This window comes from Betta splendens, chromosome 16 (genome assembly GCF_900634795.4).
Source record: "Betta splendens chromosome 16, fBetSpl5.4, whole genome shotgun sequence".
In the NCBI taxonomy this organism is placed as follows: domain Eukaryota; kingdom Metazoa; phylum Chordata; class Actinopteri; order Anabantiformes; family Osphronemidae; genus Betta; species Betta splendens.
The window spans coordinates 5,637,842-5,657,075 of record NC_040896.2 but is presented as its reverse complement, the minus strand read 5'-3'; the positions used below and the strand labels follow the sequence as shown (position 1 = coordinate 5,657,075).

Genomic DNA, 19,234 nt, shown 5'->3' with positions numbered 1-19,234 from the left:
AATTTACAGTTTAGTAAGAAACACAAGAAACTGAGAAGTTGTCTTTGTTTAGCTTTATGTTAATATTATCTTTTGTTAACATTGAAGCGCTTTATTATTACAAATAACTAAAACAAAGGAATGGTGAAAAAAACTGTCTTAGTGACAAATATTCTGCTTCTGATCAGTGTGTGTCTGCAGAAGGGAAATTTAAAAACAAAGGAAAAAGACAGAAATGAAGGAAAACAAGTTGCAAGAACTATGCAAGAATGCAAGGAAATAAGGATGAATAATGACAATATGAATAAATGATACAGAATGAGGAAAAATACAGACATATAAAAAAAGGAAGGATAAACCAGGCAAAGTAGGGAAGAGGCCAAAGATAGTAGGAATTAACGACAGAAACCATGGAGGAATCAACAAGCAGGATGATGACACAGACTTTAAAGCAGCGGTTCCAACTGATCCAACTGGATGTCACACATAAACGCTGCAAAACCCAGATAAGCCCCTTGGTTCTGATTGTTAATTTGACTCTGACAGGAAAAACGACTTCCTGCCTTAGAAGACGTGTGAATGCAGCATTCACCAGTTAATGACAGGCAGCACAATGGTGGCTGGTGGTGAGGAGAGGAAACTAGAGCCGGTCCCAGCAGCTGAGAGATGCTTCACAGGGATCCGAGCAGCTCTGAGCCAGGTCCTAAGTGGAGATGGCGTCTGGCGTCAGAACCTGGACTGGGACCTGGTTCCAGAGCGGAGGAGCTTGGCAGCTAAAGGCTTTGGGTCCCATCCTACCTGCAGAACCTCCAGCAGATCAGCTCACAACAAACCCACTAACTACTCTACCGTCAGTATGAGTGACTGGGTGAGTTTGTGTCCTCAGGAGCTGTATTCACCACGTCAGCTTTGTTCGGCCACGTTTCTGCTGCCTGTGTTCGTTCATGCCTTAGTCTGTTAATGTGCCTTTGGACATTTTGCTCCCACAAACAGTCGATCCTGAAGTTTGTAGCGTTTGGAAGCCAACAACCACCGGAGTGAGCGCCCCGTGCTTTGTTACTGCCTTAGCTCCGCCCAGCGCGTCATCCGGGTCGATGATTGGTTAAAGTGAAACAGCCCCAGTCACTGAATGGAGGGCTACGCTGTCGATCAAAAGGAGGCGGGCTCTAAGGTCGGACTTGATATACTCCAGGCCGCGCGCCGCGGAGAGAAGTGGCCGAGGCAGGAAGCGGACCCGGCTGCGAGTTGAGACGAAGTTGGACAAAAATCCGTTCCCGGCGGGGAGACGCGGAGGCTGAACGGAGATGGAGAACAAGGAGCTGATGAGACCGCTCCTCACATCTGTAAGTTCACACGTTGTCTCCCATGAGGCGTGTGGTTGCGCGAGGAGCCGGAGGAGCTGCGCGCTTCTCCCCAAAATGGAGCCCGCGGCCAGGAGACGTTCAGTCGCCCCGTCTCGGGTTCTGCTTTGGTTCTGCTCCTTCCTACATGACTTTTCTGGTCGGTCCCGAACCGCGCGAGGTAACCGAGCGCTTCTGTTGTCTGGGCACCACGCGTCTGCCAGGAAGTGGCTTCACACAAAAGAACTGAGCCGAACCTCCAAAGCACAGCAGGTTCTGGTAGCGGGGCTCGGATCAAGTGGCCCCCTCATTAATTCCACTCGTAAACTAATCACAAGTTTGGATGTAGCGCTGTTCTGGTCTCAGTCCCGGTGCCAAACGTGGTGTTGACCTGTACTCTAAGTTACTCGCATCCTGTCCGGTTCCGATGGCAGGCAGAAAGTGGCTGGGAGATATTTGGGCTTCTGGACGTTCAGCTGTAACGAATGTGGCAGTGGAGGAAACTAGAAAGGCAGCTGTTAAAGCACTGTGCAGTCACAAGGAAGGGAACCGAACCCCACCGAACTCCGCCAGCCACGTGGTGGGACGGAGCGGTCCCAGCGGGCGCTGTGCTGGACTTTACCTTCATCTGTAGCAGCAGGTGTCGAGGAAACGAAGTGAAACGTGCTGGTGATGCTGCAGCAGCAGTTCCTGCTTCCTTCTGCCCTGACACATGAGCAAGGCATCAGGCCCTCGAGTCACTAGTGCAGAGTGGAGTCTTAAACTACAGCAGGAACAGTGTGTGAGTGTAAAGGCCCCAGTGCAGAGCGACCAGCATTTCTCACATTTAGACTGAGACCCGGTTCTGTTGAGATGCCAGCGAGGTTAAGACCCACTTCCCTTAGCTGGTTAACAACTATGGAGTTGACCCGTTTGGGGGAACAAGCAGGTTTTGGCAGAGCAGGGGACCCGGAGGTTCTGTACTGCTGATGTGTGGCGGAGGTGAACCATTTGAACCCAGGCGTTCATCAAGTGAAGCAGCGCATTGTTTGGCGCTGATGGAGGAGGAAGTGGCAGCTCAACATAATACCACACTTATTAGGCTGTTTGATCCGGTGCAGCTGGAGCTGGAGCTGGCGCTGGTTGGTTTGGGTTTAGTCCCTACACATACAAAGACCCACAGCGGCTCCTTACAGGAGGAAGAGACAGACGTTCAGCTCAGCACAGAGGAGGCAGATCTGCAACCAGCGTATACGGGTCGCTCTGTGGGTGGTTCTGAACCAGTGAGGCCCGGTCATCATGACATCACATTCCTCCGGGATCCAAGCCGGACCCTGGAGCTGGCCGCGTTGCTGAGCTCTTAGAACCTGTCTCCTACAACTGTTGGAACCTCAGAGCAGAACTCGGCTCTGGGCTAATTAGCGCTGGCGCCGTGGTCCCGGTTGGCTGCTGTTGACGTCAGCGGACCCGTCCCCGGGCTCCTCGGGCCCGGTCTCCATCCTGACAGCACCAGTGTGCAGGGCAACAAGGGGGCACTGTGCTGGTTGAACTTCAGCTCAGTCAGGCACAGCCGGTGTCCAGCAGCATGGTCCCGGTTCTGGTCCTGTTCGCATGGCCAGTCAGTCCGTTTAAGGTCTGTCGGCTGAGTTGTTGCCGTTCTTTATATTATTTCAGAAATGATCCAGTCGTGACCCGCTTTCTTCACAGCAGCCTTTTAGCTGCTGAGTGAAGGGTTCTGGGTGTTTAGTTTAGATTGTGGGTTTGATACTGAGCTCAAGGCAAACAAGGAAACCAGGAGAGCAAACGTAGAGATCCAGAGAACGTCTGAGTGAGTCTGCGAAGCGGAACCTGGGTAAAATGACGGTCCTACGGACTCACCAGAACCAGCCGACGTTTCCGTCTTGATTGGGTGCAGCAGCTGTGCAGCGTGTTTGTTCTCCGCTTCAGACGGCGGAACCCACAGGAACCCTCGCATGCTCCCAGACCCCGTGTTCTGACCCGTGACGGCAGCGGGACCTTTAAAGGACGCGTCTCCATCCCACAGAGCATCATTTGCTGGTCTGAGGTCCAGTGGAGTCTGGTTCCCGTGTTGGACAGAACCAGCAGAGGGAGCAACTTTTGTTCTGGCTCCTCCTCAGGGGAACAAGAAACTGGGCCCCTGCTGTCGTTGCTGTTGAATGTGGCGTTTGTGCTGGTTGATCGGATCAGAACCGAGCTGTGCACGTGTTTGTGGTTGTTCGTCTGCAGGGGGCAGCACACGCGCACAAACTGGACCAGCGCTGGCGTGAAGCAGTTTGAGGTCAGACATTCAGCGAAGCCGTTGTTGTTGTTGAGACGTCATCCATTGTGTTTCCTTTTGAAGCGCTGATGGACAATGACGGGTTTTGGTCCCATGCGTGAAAAAGTAGCGTTTCCCAGCTGAAGGAGAAGCCGTCCTGGTCCTGTTCCGGTTCCTGGTCCTGATCCATTGTCCTGTAATGAATGAGTGAAAGCTGATCTGGACATAAACCCTACAGCAAAACCAGGACGCGGCAGCAGCGTATTATGTTGGGAGGAACCCGTCAAGCTCTGCATCTAACACAGCAGCGGCAGCACCAGCTTCAATGGAAGAACCGGACTCAGGGTTCTAAGTCATCATTGCTGGGCCCCTTCTCCCAGTAAGGAGTCGATCCCAGCCATCAGCTGGACCTGTTCCATGTCATGCTGGAGTCATTGTTTTAAACATCATAAATCTGGGCTTCCAGTAAGGCTGTTGTTGATTTGGTGGTGGTCGCTGACCTCGGGTCTGTACCATGAGCCCCAGCGGAGCGGTTGGAAGTGGGTGGACGGATGCTGCTGAAGGAAAACGCTTGTCCAGTCTTTTAATGCTGAGTCCAGCGCTTGTGTCACTCCCGTCTTTGACCCGTTTTGTTCTGTTGTTGTGACCCTGGTCTCGGCTCAGTGAGCAGCTGCGGGTGTAAAGTGTCAGTTGCTTGTGAATGGCTGAGGTGGTTTCACTTCTGTTTTGTATGTGATTTGCTTTGTTGCTCTTTTTCCTGCTCAGATGACATTTTATCAGACTCCGCCTCCGCCTGTGGTCTGGTGCCGTTTGCTCGCCAGCCTCGGTGAAGCGAGCGAACGCTTGGCTATAAATACAGGAGCCGTGGCCCAGGAGCGCTCTCACGCAGTGCCAGTGTGCGCTGGCTCAGGGCGTCTGCAGCCATGGCAGACTTTTGGGGAGACATTGCCAGTCAGAGAGTGGCCAGAGCCATGTCACTGGTATGTATGTGCTGTGTTTGAATGGACATTCAGAGACAGTTATTTGATGACATCTGAGGAAACGAGACTGGTAAAAGAGGAAAAGACTGATGGCAGCGACGCATCCGCTGAGCTGCACGTGAACCGCGTCGTCGGCCGACATCCTGCCGCGTCGCGGCGGCGGCGCTAAAGGTTCCGGCTCAGTGGGCTTCATTCGCCTGCAGCTGTGAACACGACGGGAGTCGGCCTGTGAGGCGAGGGTCCGTCATCCGGTTCCGTGGCTGAGAAGCAGCTTAAGCAGCGGTTTGTTCCTCCGCTCGCTCAGTGTGAAACTTGAGCTGCTCCACATTCCTGGAGGGTGAATCTTATTTTTAGACGCCTCGCAGCAACATATCGAACATCCTGGTTGTGTTCTTTGTTTGGTGGCGTGTTACTGGTGAACCAGTGGGACACGGAATGAATGTGACGTCTCGGCAGTAGACGAGCTCTGGTGTCGTCGCGCTGGCGCTGCCGTGGATCACTCCGGGTCAGGAGTTGTTACAACGGCGCAGTGTCAAACAACAAAACCGAGCTTTGTCGCGTTGATGACGAAGCTCAGCTGTAGAGTCCGTCCGTCTCCCACGTGATGGGACTTGATTGTGTTCATTAGGCTGCAGATTATTCACTGAAGCTGCTCAGTGTGTTGAGTTTTTGGCTGGAACCCTGATTCACCAGCAGCTGTTTCTCTCTGCACTGAAGTGAAACATGCAGCGATAACCAGTGTAGCTCCTGCTCTAAGCTGCCGCGTGCGAGCGGAGCCTCCGTCTCGGTCCTCAGCTGGACCTGGATGGAGCGGCGCTGACGGAGGGCCGCTGGGTTCCATGAAGCGTGCGGCGCTCCCTGGGCGTGGCCTGTGCGACCCGATGCGTGTGAAGCGTGTGCTCCAGCTGCTGCCGCTTCCTGTTGACGTCAGTGGGCTCGAGTGATGGTTCCGTCCGTTATCAGTCCCGTTAAAGGTTTGTCCTCTTTCTGCTGCAGGGCCACGATGAGGAGGCCGTGCTGGACCAGGGGAAGACCAGCTCCACCCTTTACACCAACTTTGAGAAAGAGGAGCTGGAGAGTGAGTCTTCTGTGTGTTTACAGTCAAACAGAAAGTAGCAGAACGGCCTCGGCCCGTATTCAAACCTGCTGCACTGATGAAACACAGATGAGTGCGTTTAAACCCAGAGGAAGCAGGAAGCCAGCGTGGCCATGTGTTGGATGATGGTTTCATGCGGCTGTTTGCGTTTGCAGGTCACAGGGCCGTCTACATCGGGGTCCACGTACCGCTGGGCCGACAGACCCGAAGGCGCCATCGGCACAGAGGGCACAGACATCACCGCAAGAGACGGGACCGCTTGGACCAGGACGACGGACGCGAGTCCCCCACATACGGTCTGTCCACGCACACCAGCACGCTCCCAACCAGGCGGAGCCGCTATAACCATGCTGTCCTGTCTCTGAAGACACGCCGTCGCAGAGAGTCCGCTTCATCTTGGGGACGGAGGACGACGACGAGGAGCACATCCCTCACGACCTGTTCACCGAGCTGGACGAGCTGGCCTTCAGAGACGGAGACGTCCAGGAGTGGAAGGAGACGGCCAGGCAAGGACGCCCACACAGAATGAACCCTCGTTATTCTCGGAGGCGTGAACGCGTGGGCAGCGACGTACTGTCCGTCCGTCAGCGCCGGCGTTGGCTGCACGTCCCATCGCCTACGGGGCAACGTCGTTGATTTTCCCTGTCTTCATGAAGTGTGTGGTGGATAATGGCGACGCATCGTCTCTCTTTGTTTGATCTCTGCTGTAAGACTTTACACGTCTGAGGATTAGAGTTTGTTCTGTTTGAGCTTTAGTTGTTGAGCTGAGATGGAACAAAGTTCGTGAGATTACAGCTGAAACAGAAGCCGTTCCAGTCTGTGCCCCGTTTCCTAACGCTAACCCTCTGGGTTCAGAGGTGGGACTGTCCATCAACACCTGCTGACAGTCACATACAGCCCCACTGTTTGTCAGTTTGTTTCCCTCCACTCAGTAACTGCTTGAATGTCGGCTCTGCTTCAGGTGGCTGAAGTTCGAGGAGGACGTGGAGGACGGCGGCGAGCGCTGGAGCAAACCCTACGTGGCCACGCTCTCGCTGCACAGCCTGTTCGAGCTGCGTTCCTGCATCCTGAACGGCACCGTCCTGCTGGACATGAGGGCCAACAGCATCGAGGAGATCGCAGGTGAGGCCGCGCTCAGCGCCGGGCGTCGGGCGGCGCTCAGCTGCTCAGCTGTGCTCTCCTTACAGACATGGTGATCGACGGGATGCTGGTGGCCGGGCAGCTGGAGGAGGGCGCTCGAGAGAAGGTGAGGGAGGCCATGCTGAGGCGCCACCACCACCAGAACGAGAAGAAGCTGAGCAACCGCATCCCGCTGGTTCGATCGTTTGCAGATATAGGCAAGAAACACTCGGACCCCCATTTGCTCGAACGCAACGGTGAGACCGCATGATCTTGTCATTCTAGATTTGACTTCCAGCAACAGACCCAGTTCAGCCTTTTGCTTCTGTCTTTCCAAAGCACACTTCTTCATATCGTATCTCCAGTTTTTAGCAGGTTTCTTGGCCTTTTAATGGTAAAAATCAAAGATGGACTGGACTCTGAGGTCAGTTCAGTTCCTCTGGTGGCCGTTGGAGTGACAAGATGACGGGCTCAGACTCATTATGCATTATGCATGCGGTCGTCCTCCTGCCTGTAAACTGGAATGTGGCACATGTTGAGACCCAACGTTTGACTGCAGCGTGAGGTGCTGCGCAGACTCACCTGGAGCCGGGTCCAGGTGTCGGTACCAGCTGTGGTACATGCCTGCAGCTCGGTACAGCTTTGCGTGGCTTTTAGGATGGACGTGGGAGGTTGTTGCTGCTTTATGCTTGGGAAACACTGAAGCTGTGATGTGAAGACACACACCAGATGTTGCAGTGCTCCCTGTAGCTTTGCTTCACTCGTGGTGCTGGTGAACTGGGAGGATTCACCGCCGCCAGAGTCGTGGTTTCTTTACTCTGCCTTTCACCTCTCCACTGTTTTCTCCTCAGGGGAGGGTCTGTCTTCTTCTAATCTCTCTCTCCTCCGTCGCTCCTCCATCATGTCGTGGGATGCGTCCAGCCCTGACGTGTCCCGTTTGTCCAGCCTGTTGAAGCGTGTCCTGCCCAGCCCCGGCTCCTCCCGTCAGGCCTCCCCCACTCTCTATCGTTGTGAACGACACTTCTCTGAGCCCTGCCCGCCTGGACTCACCTCCTCCCACTGCGACACACTCCTGGAGTCTTCCTCCCCCTCTGCTGCACGTCGCTGCTCTGCTCCAGGAGGCCTGATGGGAGAAATCCCTGAGGTGGTGGTTCACCCCCCTTTGGAGGAGGAGGAGGAGGTGTCCAGGGTCTCCTGCCAGGATCTCACAGGCAAATGGAGCATGACCGCGTGGCCGGCTGACGCTAACGCAGATGTGCTGTATACGGGAACAGATTGGACTGTGGTTGTGCTTGGTCACAGTAACTGAGTGCTTTTATCCCAGTGCTGGATGATTACAGTCCTACTAACTGAATGCTTGTGTAAAGTCATCTGATAAAGTTACAGATGTTCCATGGCCTGCGGTGAACATGTTCCATCTATGTGAGGATGTGGAGTCAGACCCAGGAACATGTGGGACAAATGCACACCGATGTCCTATGGGACAAATGACCGCGGAGACGCCGGCTTCTGCAGCTTTGACTCGGATGTAGTGAAACTCTGTCAACATCGCCTCAGTTTGTCCTTTGTTCAGAGTTCAGGCAACATTTTCTGTCGCTTGTTTCTAGTGGTTGACTAGTGTCTGGATAAATGCCGTAGGTGCAGGAGGTCCTTGTGTTGGGATACTTCCCATTTACAGAGCGGAGCATCAGTTTATAGACGCAGACGTGTCCGAGTTAATTTGAGCCTGAGCTGTTTGCACATCTAGGCCAGTAACAGGACACGGAGCCGTGTCTGGGACGTCACGTTGGACGGGTTCCGCTTCGGTCTCGTGTTTAAGTGCAGTCATGTGGTTCAAATCAGCAGCTTCTGCTCAGTGAGTGAAAGCTTCCAGCTCCGACGGCCTGAGGACAAGTCTTCGTCTGAGCAGCAGATGGAGGAGCCTGGAGCTCTGTGTGATAAGTCAGAGCTGTTGACATGGTGGTTTAGAAGTTGTTACAGTAGAGAGGTTCACAGAGTCCTTCACAGTGTTCACCGATCTGTGCAGGTAGCTCCGAATGAGCCTCAGTCTTTGTCCTCATGGCATGAAGTGCTGTGCCCACATTTACCCTTGCAGCGTTTTTACGGCGTGGCCTCACTTCCTCTCCTCTGTGCAGGTCTGCTGGTGTCTCCCCAGTCGGCTCCAGGAAACCTCGACAGCAAAGTCGGCGACAGTCGAAACGGTGGCGGAAACGGAGGGAGTCGGGAAAACAGCACGGTGGACTTTAGCAAGGTACGAGCACAGACTCGGCCTCGGGTGAGGAGGAGAGTTTGGCTGGAAAAGGGTCATAGCCTGCCGCGTTTTCTGGCTCTGACTTTTGGCGTTTGAGATGTCTGAGTGGAGCACAGTGTTCATCCGTCACTTTAAGGCCCTCAAACCCTGTCAGTGGACACAGAAGCTGTGTTCTGCTCGGGTCTGTCTGCGCGTCAGACGATGACGTCTTGTTTCTCAGCAGGACTGCGACTGTGTGTGTTTGCTGCCAGCGACCGGCAGAAAAGCCTCCGTAAGTCTGCTCCGCTGTCGTGACCCGTGCTGTGACTCCGTGCATGCATGTGGTGCTGGTGTCTCACGTCTGACTCGAATCGTCAGCTCCATTGTTTCAGTCTTTATACATTCAACCAGAACCTGATCCATCACATTTGTGGAACAAGGTCTGCATCCTGCTGCTGCCCCCTGCAGGCCCCCGGCTTCATTACAGGCGCTGTCGCCAGCAGTCGCACCTCCGCGCTGCCGCAGCTCATGCTGTGTTCGTTTCCCAGGTGGACATGAACTTCATGAAGAAGATTCCTCCCGGCGCCGAGGCCTCCAACGTCCTGGTGGGTGAGGTTGACTTCTTGGAGCGGCCCATTATCGCCTTTGTCCGTCTGTGTCCCGCCGTGCTGCTGACCGGCCTCACCGAGGTTCCCGTCCCCACCAGGTGAACACCGCACGCTTTCGCTTCTAGCTTCTGATCCGCTGAGCCGCTCTGAGTAAGAACAGCTGCAGCAGCTGGTTCTGACTGGTTTGGAGCAGCCATCTTCCTGGATTCTCACTGTCCTACCATCTGTCCAGGTTCCTTTTCTTGCTACTGGGTCCGTTTGGCAAAGGTCCACAGTACCATGAGATCGGCCGCTCCATCGCTACCCTGATGACAGATGAGGTGAGTCCTGACCTTCGTTGAGACTTGAAGCCTAAATAGAGAAACCGCCGACAACACTGCTGCAGCTCAAAGCAAATAAGTAAAAATATGAGAACAATAGAAACTTTGATCCTTTTTTTCCTTCCTCTATCAGATTTTCCATGACGTGGCCTACAAGGCGAGGGACAGGAACGACCTGCTGTCAGGGATCGATGAGTTCTTGGATCAGGTCACTGTTCTGCCTCCAGGTGAATGGGACCCCAGCATCCGCATCGAACCCCCTAAGAGCGTCCCATCCCAGGTGAGACCAGAACCTGGGTTGTCCCAGATTCTTTCCTCTGCTGTGAACAGACATTTACATATGGGTGATCTGACTGCAGGAGAAGAGGAAGCTGGCGTCGGCCCCTAACGGCTCCGCCTCCGGCTACGACATGATGAAGGACTCGGAGCATCACACCGGGCCTGAGCTGCAGAGGACAGGGAGGTGTGTGACCCATTAAGCTCGTCCTGGCCTGTGACAAGAACAACACTGACTGGAATGACAGAACAGAGTCGGGATTCAGGCAGATCTCCGGTCAGTGCTGTGATGATGCAGATCACTGCTCTCCTGTGTCTCGTCAGGATCTTCGGCGGTCTGGTGAATGATGTCCGGAGGAAGACTCCGTTCCTGTGGAGCGACATCAGAGACGCTCTGAGCCTCCAGTGCTTGGCGTCCATCCTCTTCCTCTACTGTGCCTGCATGTCGCCCGTCATCACGTTCGGAGGTTTGCTGGGAGAAGCCACCAAAGGAAACATCGTAAGTGAGCTCGATGTGCAGAGCCTGAAGCCTGAGCCGGCGTCGCAGTGACCGCCCACCCGTCTGCTCCTCTCTCTCTCTGCTAGAGCGCCATAGAGTCTCTGTTTGGGGCGTCTCTGACAGGCGTGGCCTACTCCATGTTCTCCGGTCAGCCTCTCACTATCCTGGGCAGCACCGGACCCGTTCTGGTGTTTGAGAAGATCCTCTTCAAGTTCTGCTGGTGAGTCCTGTCAGATAACAGGAAGCTGCTGTCTTGGATTGAGCCTCTAAGAACGTTATGATCAGAGAACAACTTGAGTTGAACAGCGGGTCACCGATTATGCAGCTTTGTGAGCTTGTGGATCAGCAGCTTTAGATTGGTTTGGGCAGGTGAAGGATTTTCCCTTGTTCTTTGGTCTGAGCATAAGAGGCTTTCTGTTAGTACCACTTACATAAGGTCCTTAATGTCTGACCTGCTTTATTTCCCACAGCTTCGGTCATACGTGGACTCTGAGCAGGGGCAGACATCATCCGTCTGATGAGTCAGCCCATGACTTTATAAAGTGTCGTGAACCTCCTTTCCTTCTCTTCCTCGCCGCTGGTTTGTCTCCGAGGTCATTTCCTCCCAGTGAGGGAACGCACTGTAGATTCACTGGTTATTCGACCAACGGTGTTTCCCTGTAACATTTACTGTGGTGCTGCACAGCGTCTGTCCTGTGGTCGATGCAACGTTGCCTTTGGGTGCACGTGGTTCTGGATCAGGCCACAGGTCCCACTGAGCCTCAAACCAAAGCTGCGGCCTCTGGTCGGTCCAGCTCGATGTTCTGACCCAGTGTTGTCAGGGCTCATGTTAACTGCTTAATGTTTGCAGTCAGTTTGATGCGACTCTCCTCTGTCTTCAGCGATTACGGCTTGTCCTACCTGTGTCTGAGGACCAGCATCGGACTCTGGACCGCCTTCCTCTGCCTGCTGCTGGTCGCTACCGACGCCAGCTCTCTGGTCTGCTACATCACTCGCTTCACAGAGGAGGCCTTTGCTGCTCTCATCTGCATCATCTTCATCTACGAGGCTCTGGAGAAACTGTTCCACCTCGGGGAGGTCTACCCCATCAACATGCATGACCACCTGGACAACTTGACCTTCTACAGGTAAGGCGGGCCCTGCCAGTCCACTGCTGTGCTGAACTCTGCCTTCTCCAGTTGAACCTGTAGCTGCTGTGTTTCAGGTGTCGATGCTCTCCACCAACCAACGCATCAGCTGACGTCCAGCAGATGTGGATCAGCAACAACCTGACCTTGGACAGCATCCAGTGGGAGCAGCTGAGCGTGAAGGTCTGACAGGAAGCACATGAACAGGATGTCCTGCTTTCCCTTATTTGGTCACTTCCTTGAGCAGAATTTGGAAGCTCATCAGCTGCTGCTCTGTCTGCAGGAATGTCGCGTCCTGAACGGGCAGTTTGTCGGCTCGGCCTGCAGCCATGATGGTCCCTATGTCCCCGACGTCCTGCTGTGGTCAGTCATTCTCTTCTTCACCACCTTCTTCCTCTCGTCAGTCCTCAAGCAGATCAAGAACAAGAGATACTTCCCCACCAAGGTGTGTTCAGCACACACACAGACACACACACACACACACACATACACACACACGCACCAGAAAGCTACCCCAGTTTTGCCCAGTTTTTCCCACAAACTCCTCTGCTTCGTGAAACCCGAGGGTGTTTTCTCCAGTGAGTTGTTGCTTTCTCTCTTTTTAGGCTTCTGTTGCTCTAAAACACTGAAGGCTCAGCAGGGATTAAAAGTGAGATGAAAATGTTTGTGTGCAGGTGCGATCAACCATCAGTGACTTCGCCGTCTTCCTGACTATCATGATCATGGTGTTGGTGGATTACCTGGTTGGAGTTCCTTCCCCTAAACTCAATGTACCCGACCGCTTCGAGGTAGCGCCTGACGGACCACAGCTTAACGTGCACTAGGTGCTTTCTGTCTAACTCTGCTGTTTGTCCAGCCCACATCCAAAAGTCGCGGCTGGCTGATCTCTCCTCTGGGACCGAATCCCTGGTGGACTCTTCTGGCTGCTGCTATCCCTGCTCTGCTCTGCACTATCCTCATCTTCATGGACCAGCAGATCACGGCAGTCATCATCAACAGGAAGGAGAACAAGCTCAAGGTCTGGAAGCGTGGCTGCATGTGACGGTTTTTCTGAGCGGGCAGCCGGGTGATGGGTGTTCTGTGGGTTGTGGTTGCAGAAAGGCTGCGGGTACCACCTGGACCTGCTGGTGGTGGGGCTGATGCTGGGCCTTTGTTCCATTATGGGCCTGCCATGGTTTGTGGCTGCAACCGTGCTCTCCATCTCCCACGTTAACAGTCTGAAGGTGGAGTCGGAGTGTGCGGCGCCCGGAGAGCAGCCAAAGTTCCTGGGCATCAGGGAGCAGAGAGTCACCGGCTTCATGATCTTCTTTCTGATGGGCTGCTCCGTCTTCATGACCTCCGCCCTCAAGGTCGGTGTCCAGCTGTGGCGCTCGCAGAGTCGCTTCTCATTGCTGAGGCTCATTCATTGTTTTGTGCTTCAGTACATCCCGATGCCGGTCCTGTACGGAGTCTTCCTCTACATGGGGGTGTCGTCGCTCAGAGGCATCCAGGTGCGTCTCAGGCGCCGCTCCCGTTCTGCTGCAGCTTCTTCACTTTAATGAGTTGTGCCCATCTGCAGCTGTTTGACAGGATCAAGCTGTTCGGCATGCCCACCAAACACCAGCCGGACCTCATCTACCTGCGCTACGTCCCGCTGTGGAAGGTCCACGTCTTCACCGTGGTGCAGCTGTCCTGCCTCATCGTGCTCTGGGTCATCAAGGTTTCTGCAGCCGCTGTTGTGTTCCCTATGATGGTGAGATGTTACTACATCACAGCTGACACCACCTCTGCACATGTGGTATTTGACCTGGCGCCGTCTCCTCTGCAGGTCCTGGCCTTGGTGTTTATCCGGAAGCTTCTGGACTTCTGCTTCACCAAGAGAGAGCTGAGCTGGTTGGACGACCTGATCCCAGAGAGCAAGAAGAAGAAGGAAGATGACAAGAAGAAGAAGGAGAAGGAGGCAAGTGGCTCCGCTGTGGCCTCTGCACAGCTGAGTCCTCGTCAGTGTCTCTGACAGTGTGTGTTGTTGTGTAGGAGGCTCAGAGGATGCTAGACGACACGGAGGATGATCCTCCATTCGACACAGGAAACATCCTCAAGTTCCCCATCAAAAGCCTGAAAGGCCGGTATGTCGGTGACTCCGCGCGCTGATCCAGTGTGAACTCTCCAGTGAGACCAGTGTGTCTGTGTGCTTATGTGCAGAGCGGACCCGTCGGAGGTGAACATCTCCGATGAAATGGCCAAAAGCGGCATCTGGAAATCTGTTTCCATGACGTCCGACAGCAGCAAGTCTCTGAAACGCTGCAAGAGGTCAGAAATCGCTTTGAATAGTAAACTTGTGATGCTGCCGCTTCAGTGAGGTGCTCATGGTACGATGGTGGTGACCGTGTGTCTTCCAGCCAGGAGAAGCTGCCCTGCGTCCACATACACGTGGAGAACGAGGACGGTGGGAGGTCTGTGGACGCGGAGACGTCGCTATGATGCTGAGGTGAAAGGTCGTCGGAGGACCATCACCGCACCGTGTCGTGTGTCTCGACGGAGGTGAACGTTTAATATTCTCATCGTTTTATGGTGAAACGCGAAGACGCCACTGGGAGCAAACATGGCCGCCGCCCCCAGGAACAGCCTCCTCAGGGTTCGGCTGCTTGTTGCTGCGCTGAAGTTTAATTTTATAGTCTTAAAGTTTCTGTTTCTATTTTAATAAAGTGACTCTTCACGTCCGACGCAGGTCAGTTTTTTTTATTTTTTTTTTTTTAAATGTAATGCTTCATCCTGATTTCAGTCTGTAGCTCCAGACCTCATGTTGTTGCCTCCAGTGGCCGAATGAATAATGACTCGGTTGCTGCCGGTGCAGTTTAATTGTAACGTTTAAATAAAAGCAGTTTTATGATGCTCAGTTCATCAGATCTGACTCCTGATTTGTAGCTGAATCTGTGAAGACATTTTGTCCTGTGCTTCACTCTGCGTTCCTGGAGGGATTCGGACTCGCAGCCCTTCTCCAGGAAACTGATCTGAGCTTGTTTGTGGAACAGACACTGGTCACTGAATGTGAATACACAGGACGAACCTCCCTACTGGTCTGCTGTTACTGTGATCATCCCTCTGGGATGTGAATCTGTGTGTCCTGTCTTTGTTTTTATACGCTCCGTTTCATTTCAGACATGAATTTTATGATGCTATTTCATTGTACGATCACATCACAATGTAGAAATGGTTAATAAATGTTTATTTGCAAAGTGAATGAATGAATGAACGTCTGCTCGCTATTTTAATGAAATTAGTCAATAAATCACATAACATTATAAATATGAACGTTCTAAAGCTTTATACAGATTAAAAGCAGATGTTCCAGAGGTGCTGAGCCTGCAGAACCGATCCTGGACCCGTCACAGCATCGTGAGCAGGAGCAGCATGGACAGCAGCAGCAGCAGCACAGACTGTGAAGCTCTGTGAGACGCACCTGTGAACACACCTTACGGTCACTGACCCACTAAAAGCTTCTGCTCGTGACCTACAGCTGCTTTGGACCGGACCAAACGCACCTCCGAGCTGCAGCATGTCCTCTGTTACAGCCAGGGACCCGTTGTGCGCCTCGGGCTGGATCTGCAGCAGTTTGCACATGAGTGGGTAGATGTGGATGCTGTCAAACGGCTCAAACAGCAGGTTCTTCCTGAAGTCTGGTCCAAAGGCTCTGAAGATGGTCTTCATGTCCATTTCCCCGCTGTGGAAGCCGTGGTCGCCTTTGTTGATGTAGAGGATGAGTCTCTAGAGAGAAACCAAGAATCCATCACATCCTCTTTTTTTGTTTTCATTGAGATTGAGGCGAACGCAAACTCACAGAGTTCAGGTTGAAGCCCAGATCCGCCACCACCACCACGGACGGCAGCCGCTGGCTCCTGCCCAGGTGGAAGCTCTCGGGCATCTCGTTCTTCCTGTAGACCGTCAGGTTAGGAGCTTTCCGCAAAGCATCAACCATCTCCTGCTCCTTCCCCGGTTTGGGCTCCAGGATACCGAACCCACCGTAGTCCAAGATTTCAAAGCTGGACACGCTGGATAATTTGATGTAGTCGTTGAGGATGATCTCGTCCACCTGCGGCCGCTTCTTGACGGTGGTCATGCCGTGGTCGGAGGTGATGATGACGTTCAGGCTGTGGGTCAGCTGGTGCCGGTCCATGCCCGTCCTCAGGTAGCCGATGGTGCGGTCGATCTGCTCGATGATGGTCTTCCGATCCGGGTGGTCCGGCCCCTTTCTGTGGCCCACGTTGTCGGGTTCTCCGTAGTACAGCGTCACCAGGTCGAAGTCTTCCTCCGAAAACCAGCTGAGCACCAGGTCGATGTTCTGTCTCCACTCCGTCTCGTTGTCGTCCGGGTGGTCGAACTCCTCCAGCAGCGCTCGGTCCACGGCCTGGCCTCGGTAGGTAGCGCCCCCTCCCGGGTAGTGGAAGGACGCGGTCCTCAGCCCCTGGAACCAAAGACAGGCAGACGCTGCTTCTTCTTGCTCTGCAGACGTTCACCCTGTGTCCGAACGTCTCCCTCCTTCTCAGGTGAAAAACGCATATATACTGATTGTCAGTGGTTTAACACTCCATGATTCTTGTATCCATCCCTGCCTCTTCCAAAAACTTAATACTTAATACTATACCTCATGTTTCAATATTATCCTCAAATAGCTCTGTTAGATTTTCTCTCAAACGTTCCATCCCTTTCCCTTGTATTTTACATGTTGGCCAGACATTCCTACTTGCTCTACTGTTTCATGTGCTCCACATCACACTGTCCTGTCTCATGCTTCTTTAGTATCTTTTTGTGCTGTTGAGCCCAGTGTGCTGCTGATCACATCCTCCTCCCTTCTCACTAATACTCCCACTTTCCTTATGATGTAGTATGTTCCGTCGCCGCTTCCTCCGCCCCATTCTTCCTGCCAATCTTTCATTTATTGTTCTGTTTAATCATACTCTTTACCAAAGCTCATTTCATCATCCACATCATCTTTTGTCTGTCTGCGCTCTCATTTCCCTCTACTCCCATATGTGCTGGGATCCAGACAAACTGCAGCACCGCCGGCCTTCTGATTCTATGTACTGTGTTCCTCTGTCCACTTCCATCACTAATTCTCCTTCCTTCCTCTAAAACAGCAGCAGTTGGCGACCACGTCCGTTTATTACAACCTGGTTTCAGGGCACAAAGCCCGTTGTCCCTTTAAGGGACTGAGGTTGTGACAGATCATATCAGCAGGTCAATGGTGGTTCTGTGGTTGCTGGTTCCACATTGCAGCAGGATGGGGCGGCGCAGTTTAACTAACTGGAACTACTAGGGTTCCTTCCTTCAAAGGAAGGAAAAGGTATAAGCAACGTTTGAGTTTAAATTTGTCTCCAATCAAACCTCACTAGTCCAGTCCCCATCATGGGCCAAAAAATTTGAATAAAATCGGGAACAGAGTCAGCCTGATGAGGCCAGCTGCCTCCAAGAGCCAGGAGCTTAGTGGAGGAACGTGTTGGTCCGGACTGAGGTCAGTTCTGGATTTTGGAACTGATCAGACAATCCCCAACAAAAGTCTGTTTCATTATCAGTCCTTTGCTTCAGACTCACCTGGTTCTGAGCTGTGATCCATAGAGGCAGAACCCCGTTGTCCCACCACTCAGATCTGCCCATGGTCTGTTTGAAAGGCAGCTTTATGTTGGTTGTGGTGTTGTACATCAGGTTGTGGACAACGTTGTGATCCTCCACCCACCGGCCTAAACACACAGGAAGATTCCACTCTTTAAAATAATAGAATCATCCTAAGTGTTTAGGTCCAGCTGCACTTAACCTGGCGGAACAACTTTCACCTCCACTGTGAGGAACAGGAGCAACAGCTTCAATGTGGCTTGAAGTTGTTTGGACTCATTACTGAGGTTTTGGTTCAGTTGATCCAAGCTTTTGTTCTCACAGTAAGAGCACTTAACCTTGGAGAACTGTAGGTCTGCGTAAGGAAACAACCACTGAGATAAGATACCATTTATTGCCCTGATTTGTCCTGTTGTAACTCAGACATAAAGTAAATCTGTAGGTTCACTGGATGTGGTTTTCTCCCTATTATTAAAAATGTGCTGACAGAAGCTTTAAGGACTAACCGAACAGTTTGGGTCAAGTTTCAATTTCTCCACAGACGTGATGGTTCTATCAGAGTGAAAAGGTTCAAACCCAGAGGAACCTTCATAACAAACTGATACACAACGCTGGAACCTGACAGTGAGCTGATCCCAGGTCAGATGGATGTGAACCCCAAGAAGCAGCCGTTCCCACAGACTTTCCAGCATCTGAGCACACATCGTCAGTGTTATTACTATTTTCTGCTGACTTCACCGCCATTGCATCGTAAATGAATAAACCTTTTTGTGCCTCATTAGGTTATTTATTATGTTTTATGGCATTTGGCTGCTGTGAAATGAAAATGAAATGCTGGACTAGATCAGCAATAAAGATTCAGATCATGCCAGTAAGTGAATTATTCACTCGTCAACACAGGTTCCAATGATGCTATATCATATGTCTTTCATATATTGAATCACCAGAGTTCAGATGTTAAACAAATGAAATAATGTATAAACCTGAAATAAAAAATATAAAATGTTATTAAATTCAAACCAACATCCAGTAAAACGGGAGTTTTCATTCAGATGTTCTGAAATATTGAAAGAGCCTCGTAAGAAACAAGACCAGTAACTTGACCAGTATAAAGTTTACAGTGTTGTGATGCAGGGGTGCTGGTTTTACCGGTGATGGTGGTGAAGTGGGACGGGGCTGTCATGGTCAGCATCGGGGGCGTCAGGTACTTGGCCTTGACCCCGTCCACAGCCAGCTGGTCCAGGTTCGGCGTATCCACGTCCTGGTCGTAGTCCCACCTGAAGCCGTCGAAGGAGATCAGCAGCAGCTTGTTCCTGGCTGCTGCCTTGCTCAGTGGCTTTCCGGCAGCGCCGAGCACCACCGCAACTAGCAGGAAGAGCTCCAGCCTCATCTTCTTCCTGGCACCCACTGACTGAGGATCATCAGAGACACACACCTGGAGAACCAGATTAATGTGTAACCCTGGGTCTCTGATAGAGATCAGCTGATGGAAGCAGCGCCTGTGATCTGTGAACCCAGCTGCTGAGTCTCACTCCCAGCAGCAGCGACCCACAGGACATCATGGGATGGAGTCAGAGTAGGGTTCTGCTGTCAGCAGCACTCAACATGTGCTTGGTAAAATGTTCAGTTCATCTCATCATGCCACAATAACAGTGTCACAAGATTAAATGAACCATAAACAATGAGCATGGCACATACATGGCATGACTTAATTATTAGTCTCTTGAGCTTGTTCATCCGATCCACACTTCGACGTAGGTGTCACGAACGAAGAAAAGCAGACACCAAAGAAGAAGAACAATACATTTTATTTTGGT

General features: G+C 52.5%; 2 protein-coding genes across 13 annotated transcripts; one reads left to right on the top strand and one right to left on the bottom strand.

Annotated features, from left to right (window-relative positions):
• The first annotated feature begins 1,162 nt into the window (after positions 1 to 1,162).
• Positions 1,163 to 15,051, top strand: slc4a7 (solute carrier family 4 member 7). Of its 12 annotated transcripts, none has more exons than XM_055503367.1 (27): positions 1,163 to 1,322; positions 5,553 to 5,634; positions 5,808 to 5,948; positions 6,020 to 6,158; positions 6,614 to 6,774; positions 6,840 to 7,028; positions 7,623 to 7,982; positions 8,907 to 9,022; positions 9,246 to 9,293; positions 9,550 to 9,707; positions 9,842 to 9,929; positions 10,063 to 10,209; positions 10,289 to 10,392; positions 10,530 to 10,704; positions 10,791 to 10,924; positions 11,586 to 11,831; positions 11,909 to 12,014; positions 12,115 to 12,276; positions 12,506 to 12,619; positions 12,688 to 12,849; positions 12,929 to 13,180; positions 13,253 to 13,321; positions 13,390 to 13,563; positions 13,639 to 13,770; positions 13,845 to 13,936; positions 14,013 to 14,120; positions 14,210 to 15,051. In XM_055503367.1, the coding sequence occupies exons 1-27, from the start codon at positions 1,284 to 1,286 to the stop codon at positions 14,289 to 14,291; spliced, it is 3,780 nt and encodes a 1,259-aa protein (XP_055359342.1). In that variant the 5' UTR covers positions 1,163 to 1,283; the 3' UTR covers positions 14,292 to 15,051. The 12 variants fall into 12 exon arrangements, 11 of the variants coding, with proteins under 11 accessions (XP_055359342.1, XP_028984950.1, XP_055359344.1 ...); XM_029129111.3 differs by lacking the exon at positions 1,163 to 1,322 and adding an exon at positions 4,398 to 4,556 and having other exon boundaries at positions 6,840 to 6,989; XM_055503366.1 differs by lacking the exon at positions 1,163 to 1,322 and adding an exon at positions 4,398 to 4,556.
• zgc:153896 (uncharacterized protein LOC569930 homolog) lies at positions 15,020 to 19,209 on the bottom strand. The gene is made up of 5 exons (XM_029129119.2): positions 18,567 to 19,209; positions 17,400 to 17,545; positions 15,649 to 16,272; positions 15,353 to 15,575; positions 15,020 to 15,270 (listed from the first exon to the last, which is right to left on the bottom strand). Exons 1-5 carry the CDS (start codon positions 18,805 to 18,807, stop codon positions 15,197 to 15,199), a joined length of 1,308 nt encoding a protein of 435 aa, XP_028984952.1. The 5' UTR covers positions 18,808 to 19,209; the 3' UTR covers positions 15,020 to 15,196.
• Positions 19,210 to 19,234: the final 25 nt, after the last annotated feature.

What these genes read in the sequence shown, in the direction of transcription:
- zgc:153896 (XM_029129119.2), bottom strand. Translation starts at nt 18,807, where the DNA reads ATGAGGCTGGAGCTCTTCCTGCTAGTTGCGGTGGTGCTCGGCGCTGCC. An exon ending in CCACTTCACCACCATCACCG is followed by an intron (nt 17,546 to 18,566) that starts GTAAAACCAGCA and finishes CTGTGTGTTTAG; the next exon opens with GCCGGTGGGTGGAGGATCAC. An exon ending in GGACATGCTGCAGCTCGGAG is followed by an intron (nt 15,271 to 15,352) that starts GTGCGTTTGGTC and finishes GTGTGTTCACAG; the next exon opens with GTGCGTCTCACAGAGCTTCA.
- slc4a7 (XM_055503366.1), top strand. Translation starts at nt 4,500, where the DNA reads ATGGCAGACTTTTGGGGAGACATTGCCAGTCAGAGAGTGGCCAGAGCC. An exon ending in AGAGATACTTCCCCACCAAG is followed by an intron (nt 12,277 to 12,505) that starts GTGTGTTCAGCA and finishes GTTTGTGTGCAG; the next exon opens with GTGCGATCAACCATCAGTGA. An exon ending in TCATGACCTCCGCCCTCAAG is followed by an intron (nt 13,181 to 13,252) that starts GTCGGTGTCCAG and finishes TTTGTGCTTCAG; the next exon opens with TACATCCCGATGCCGGTCCT.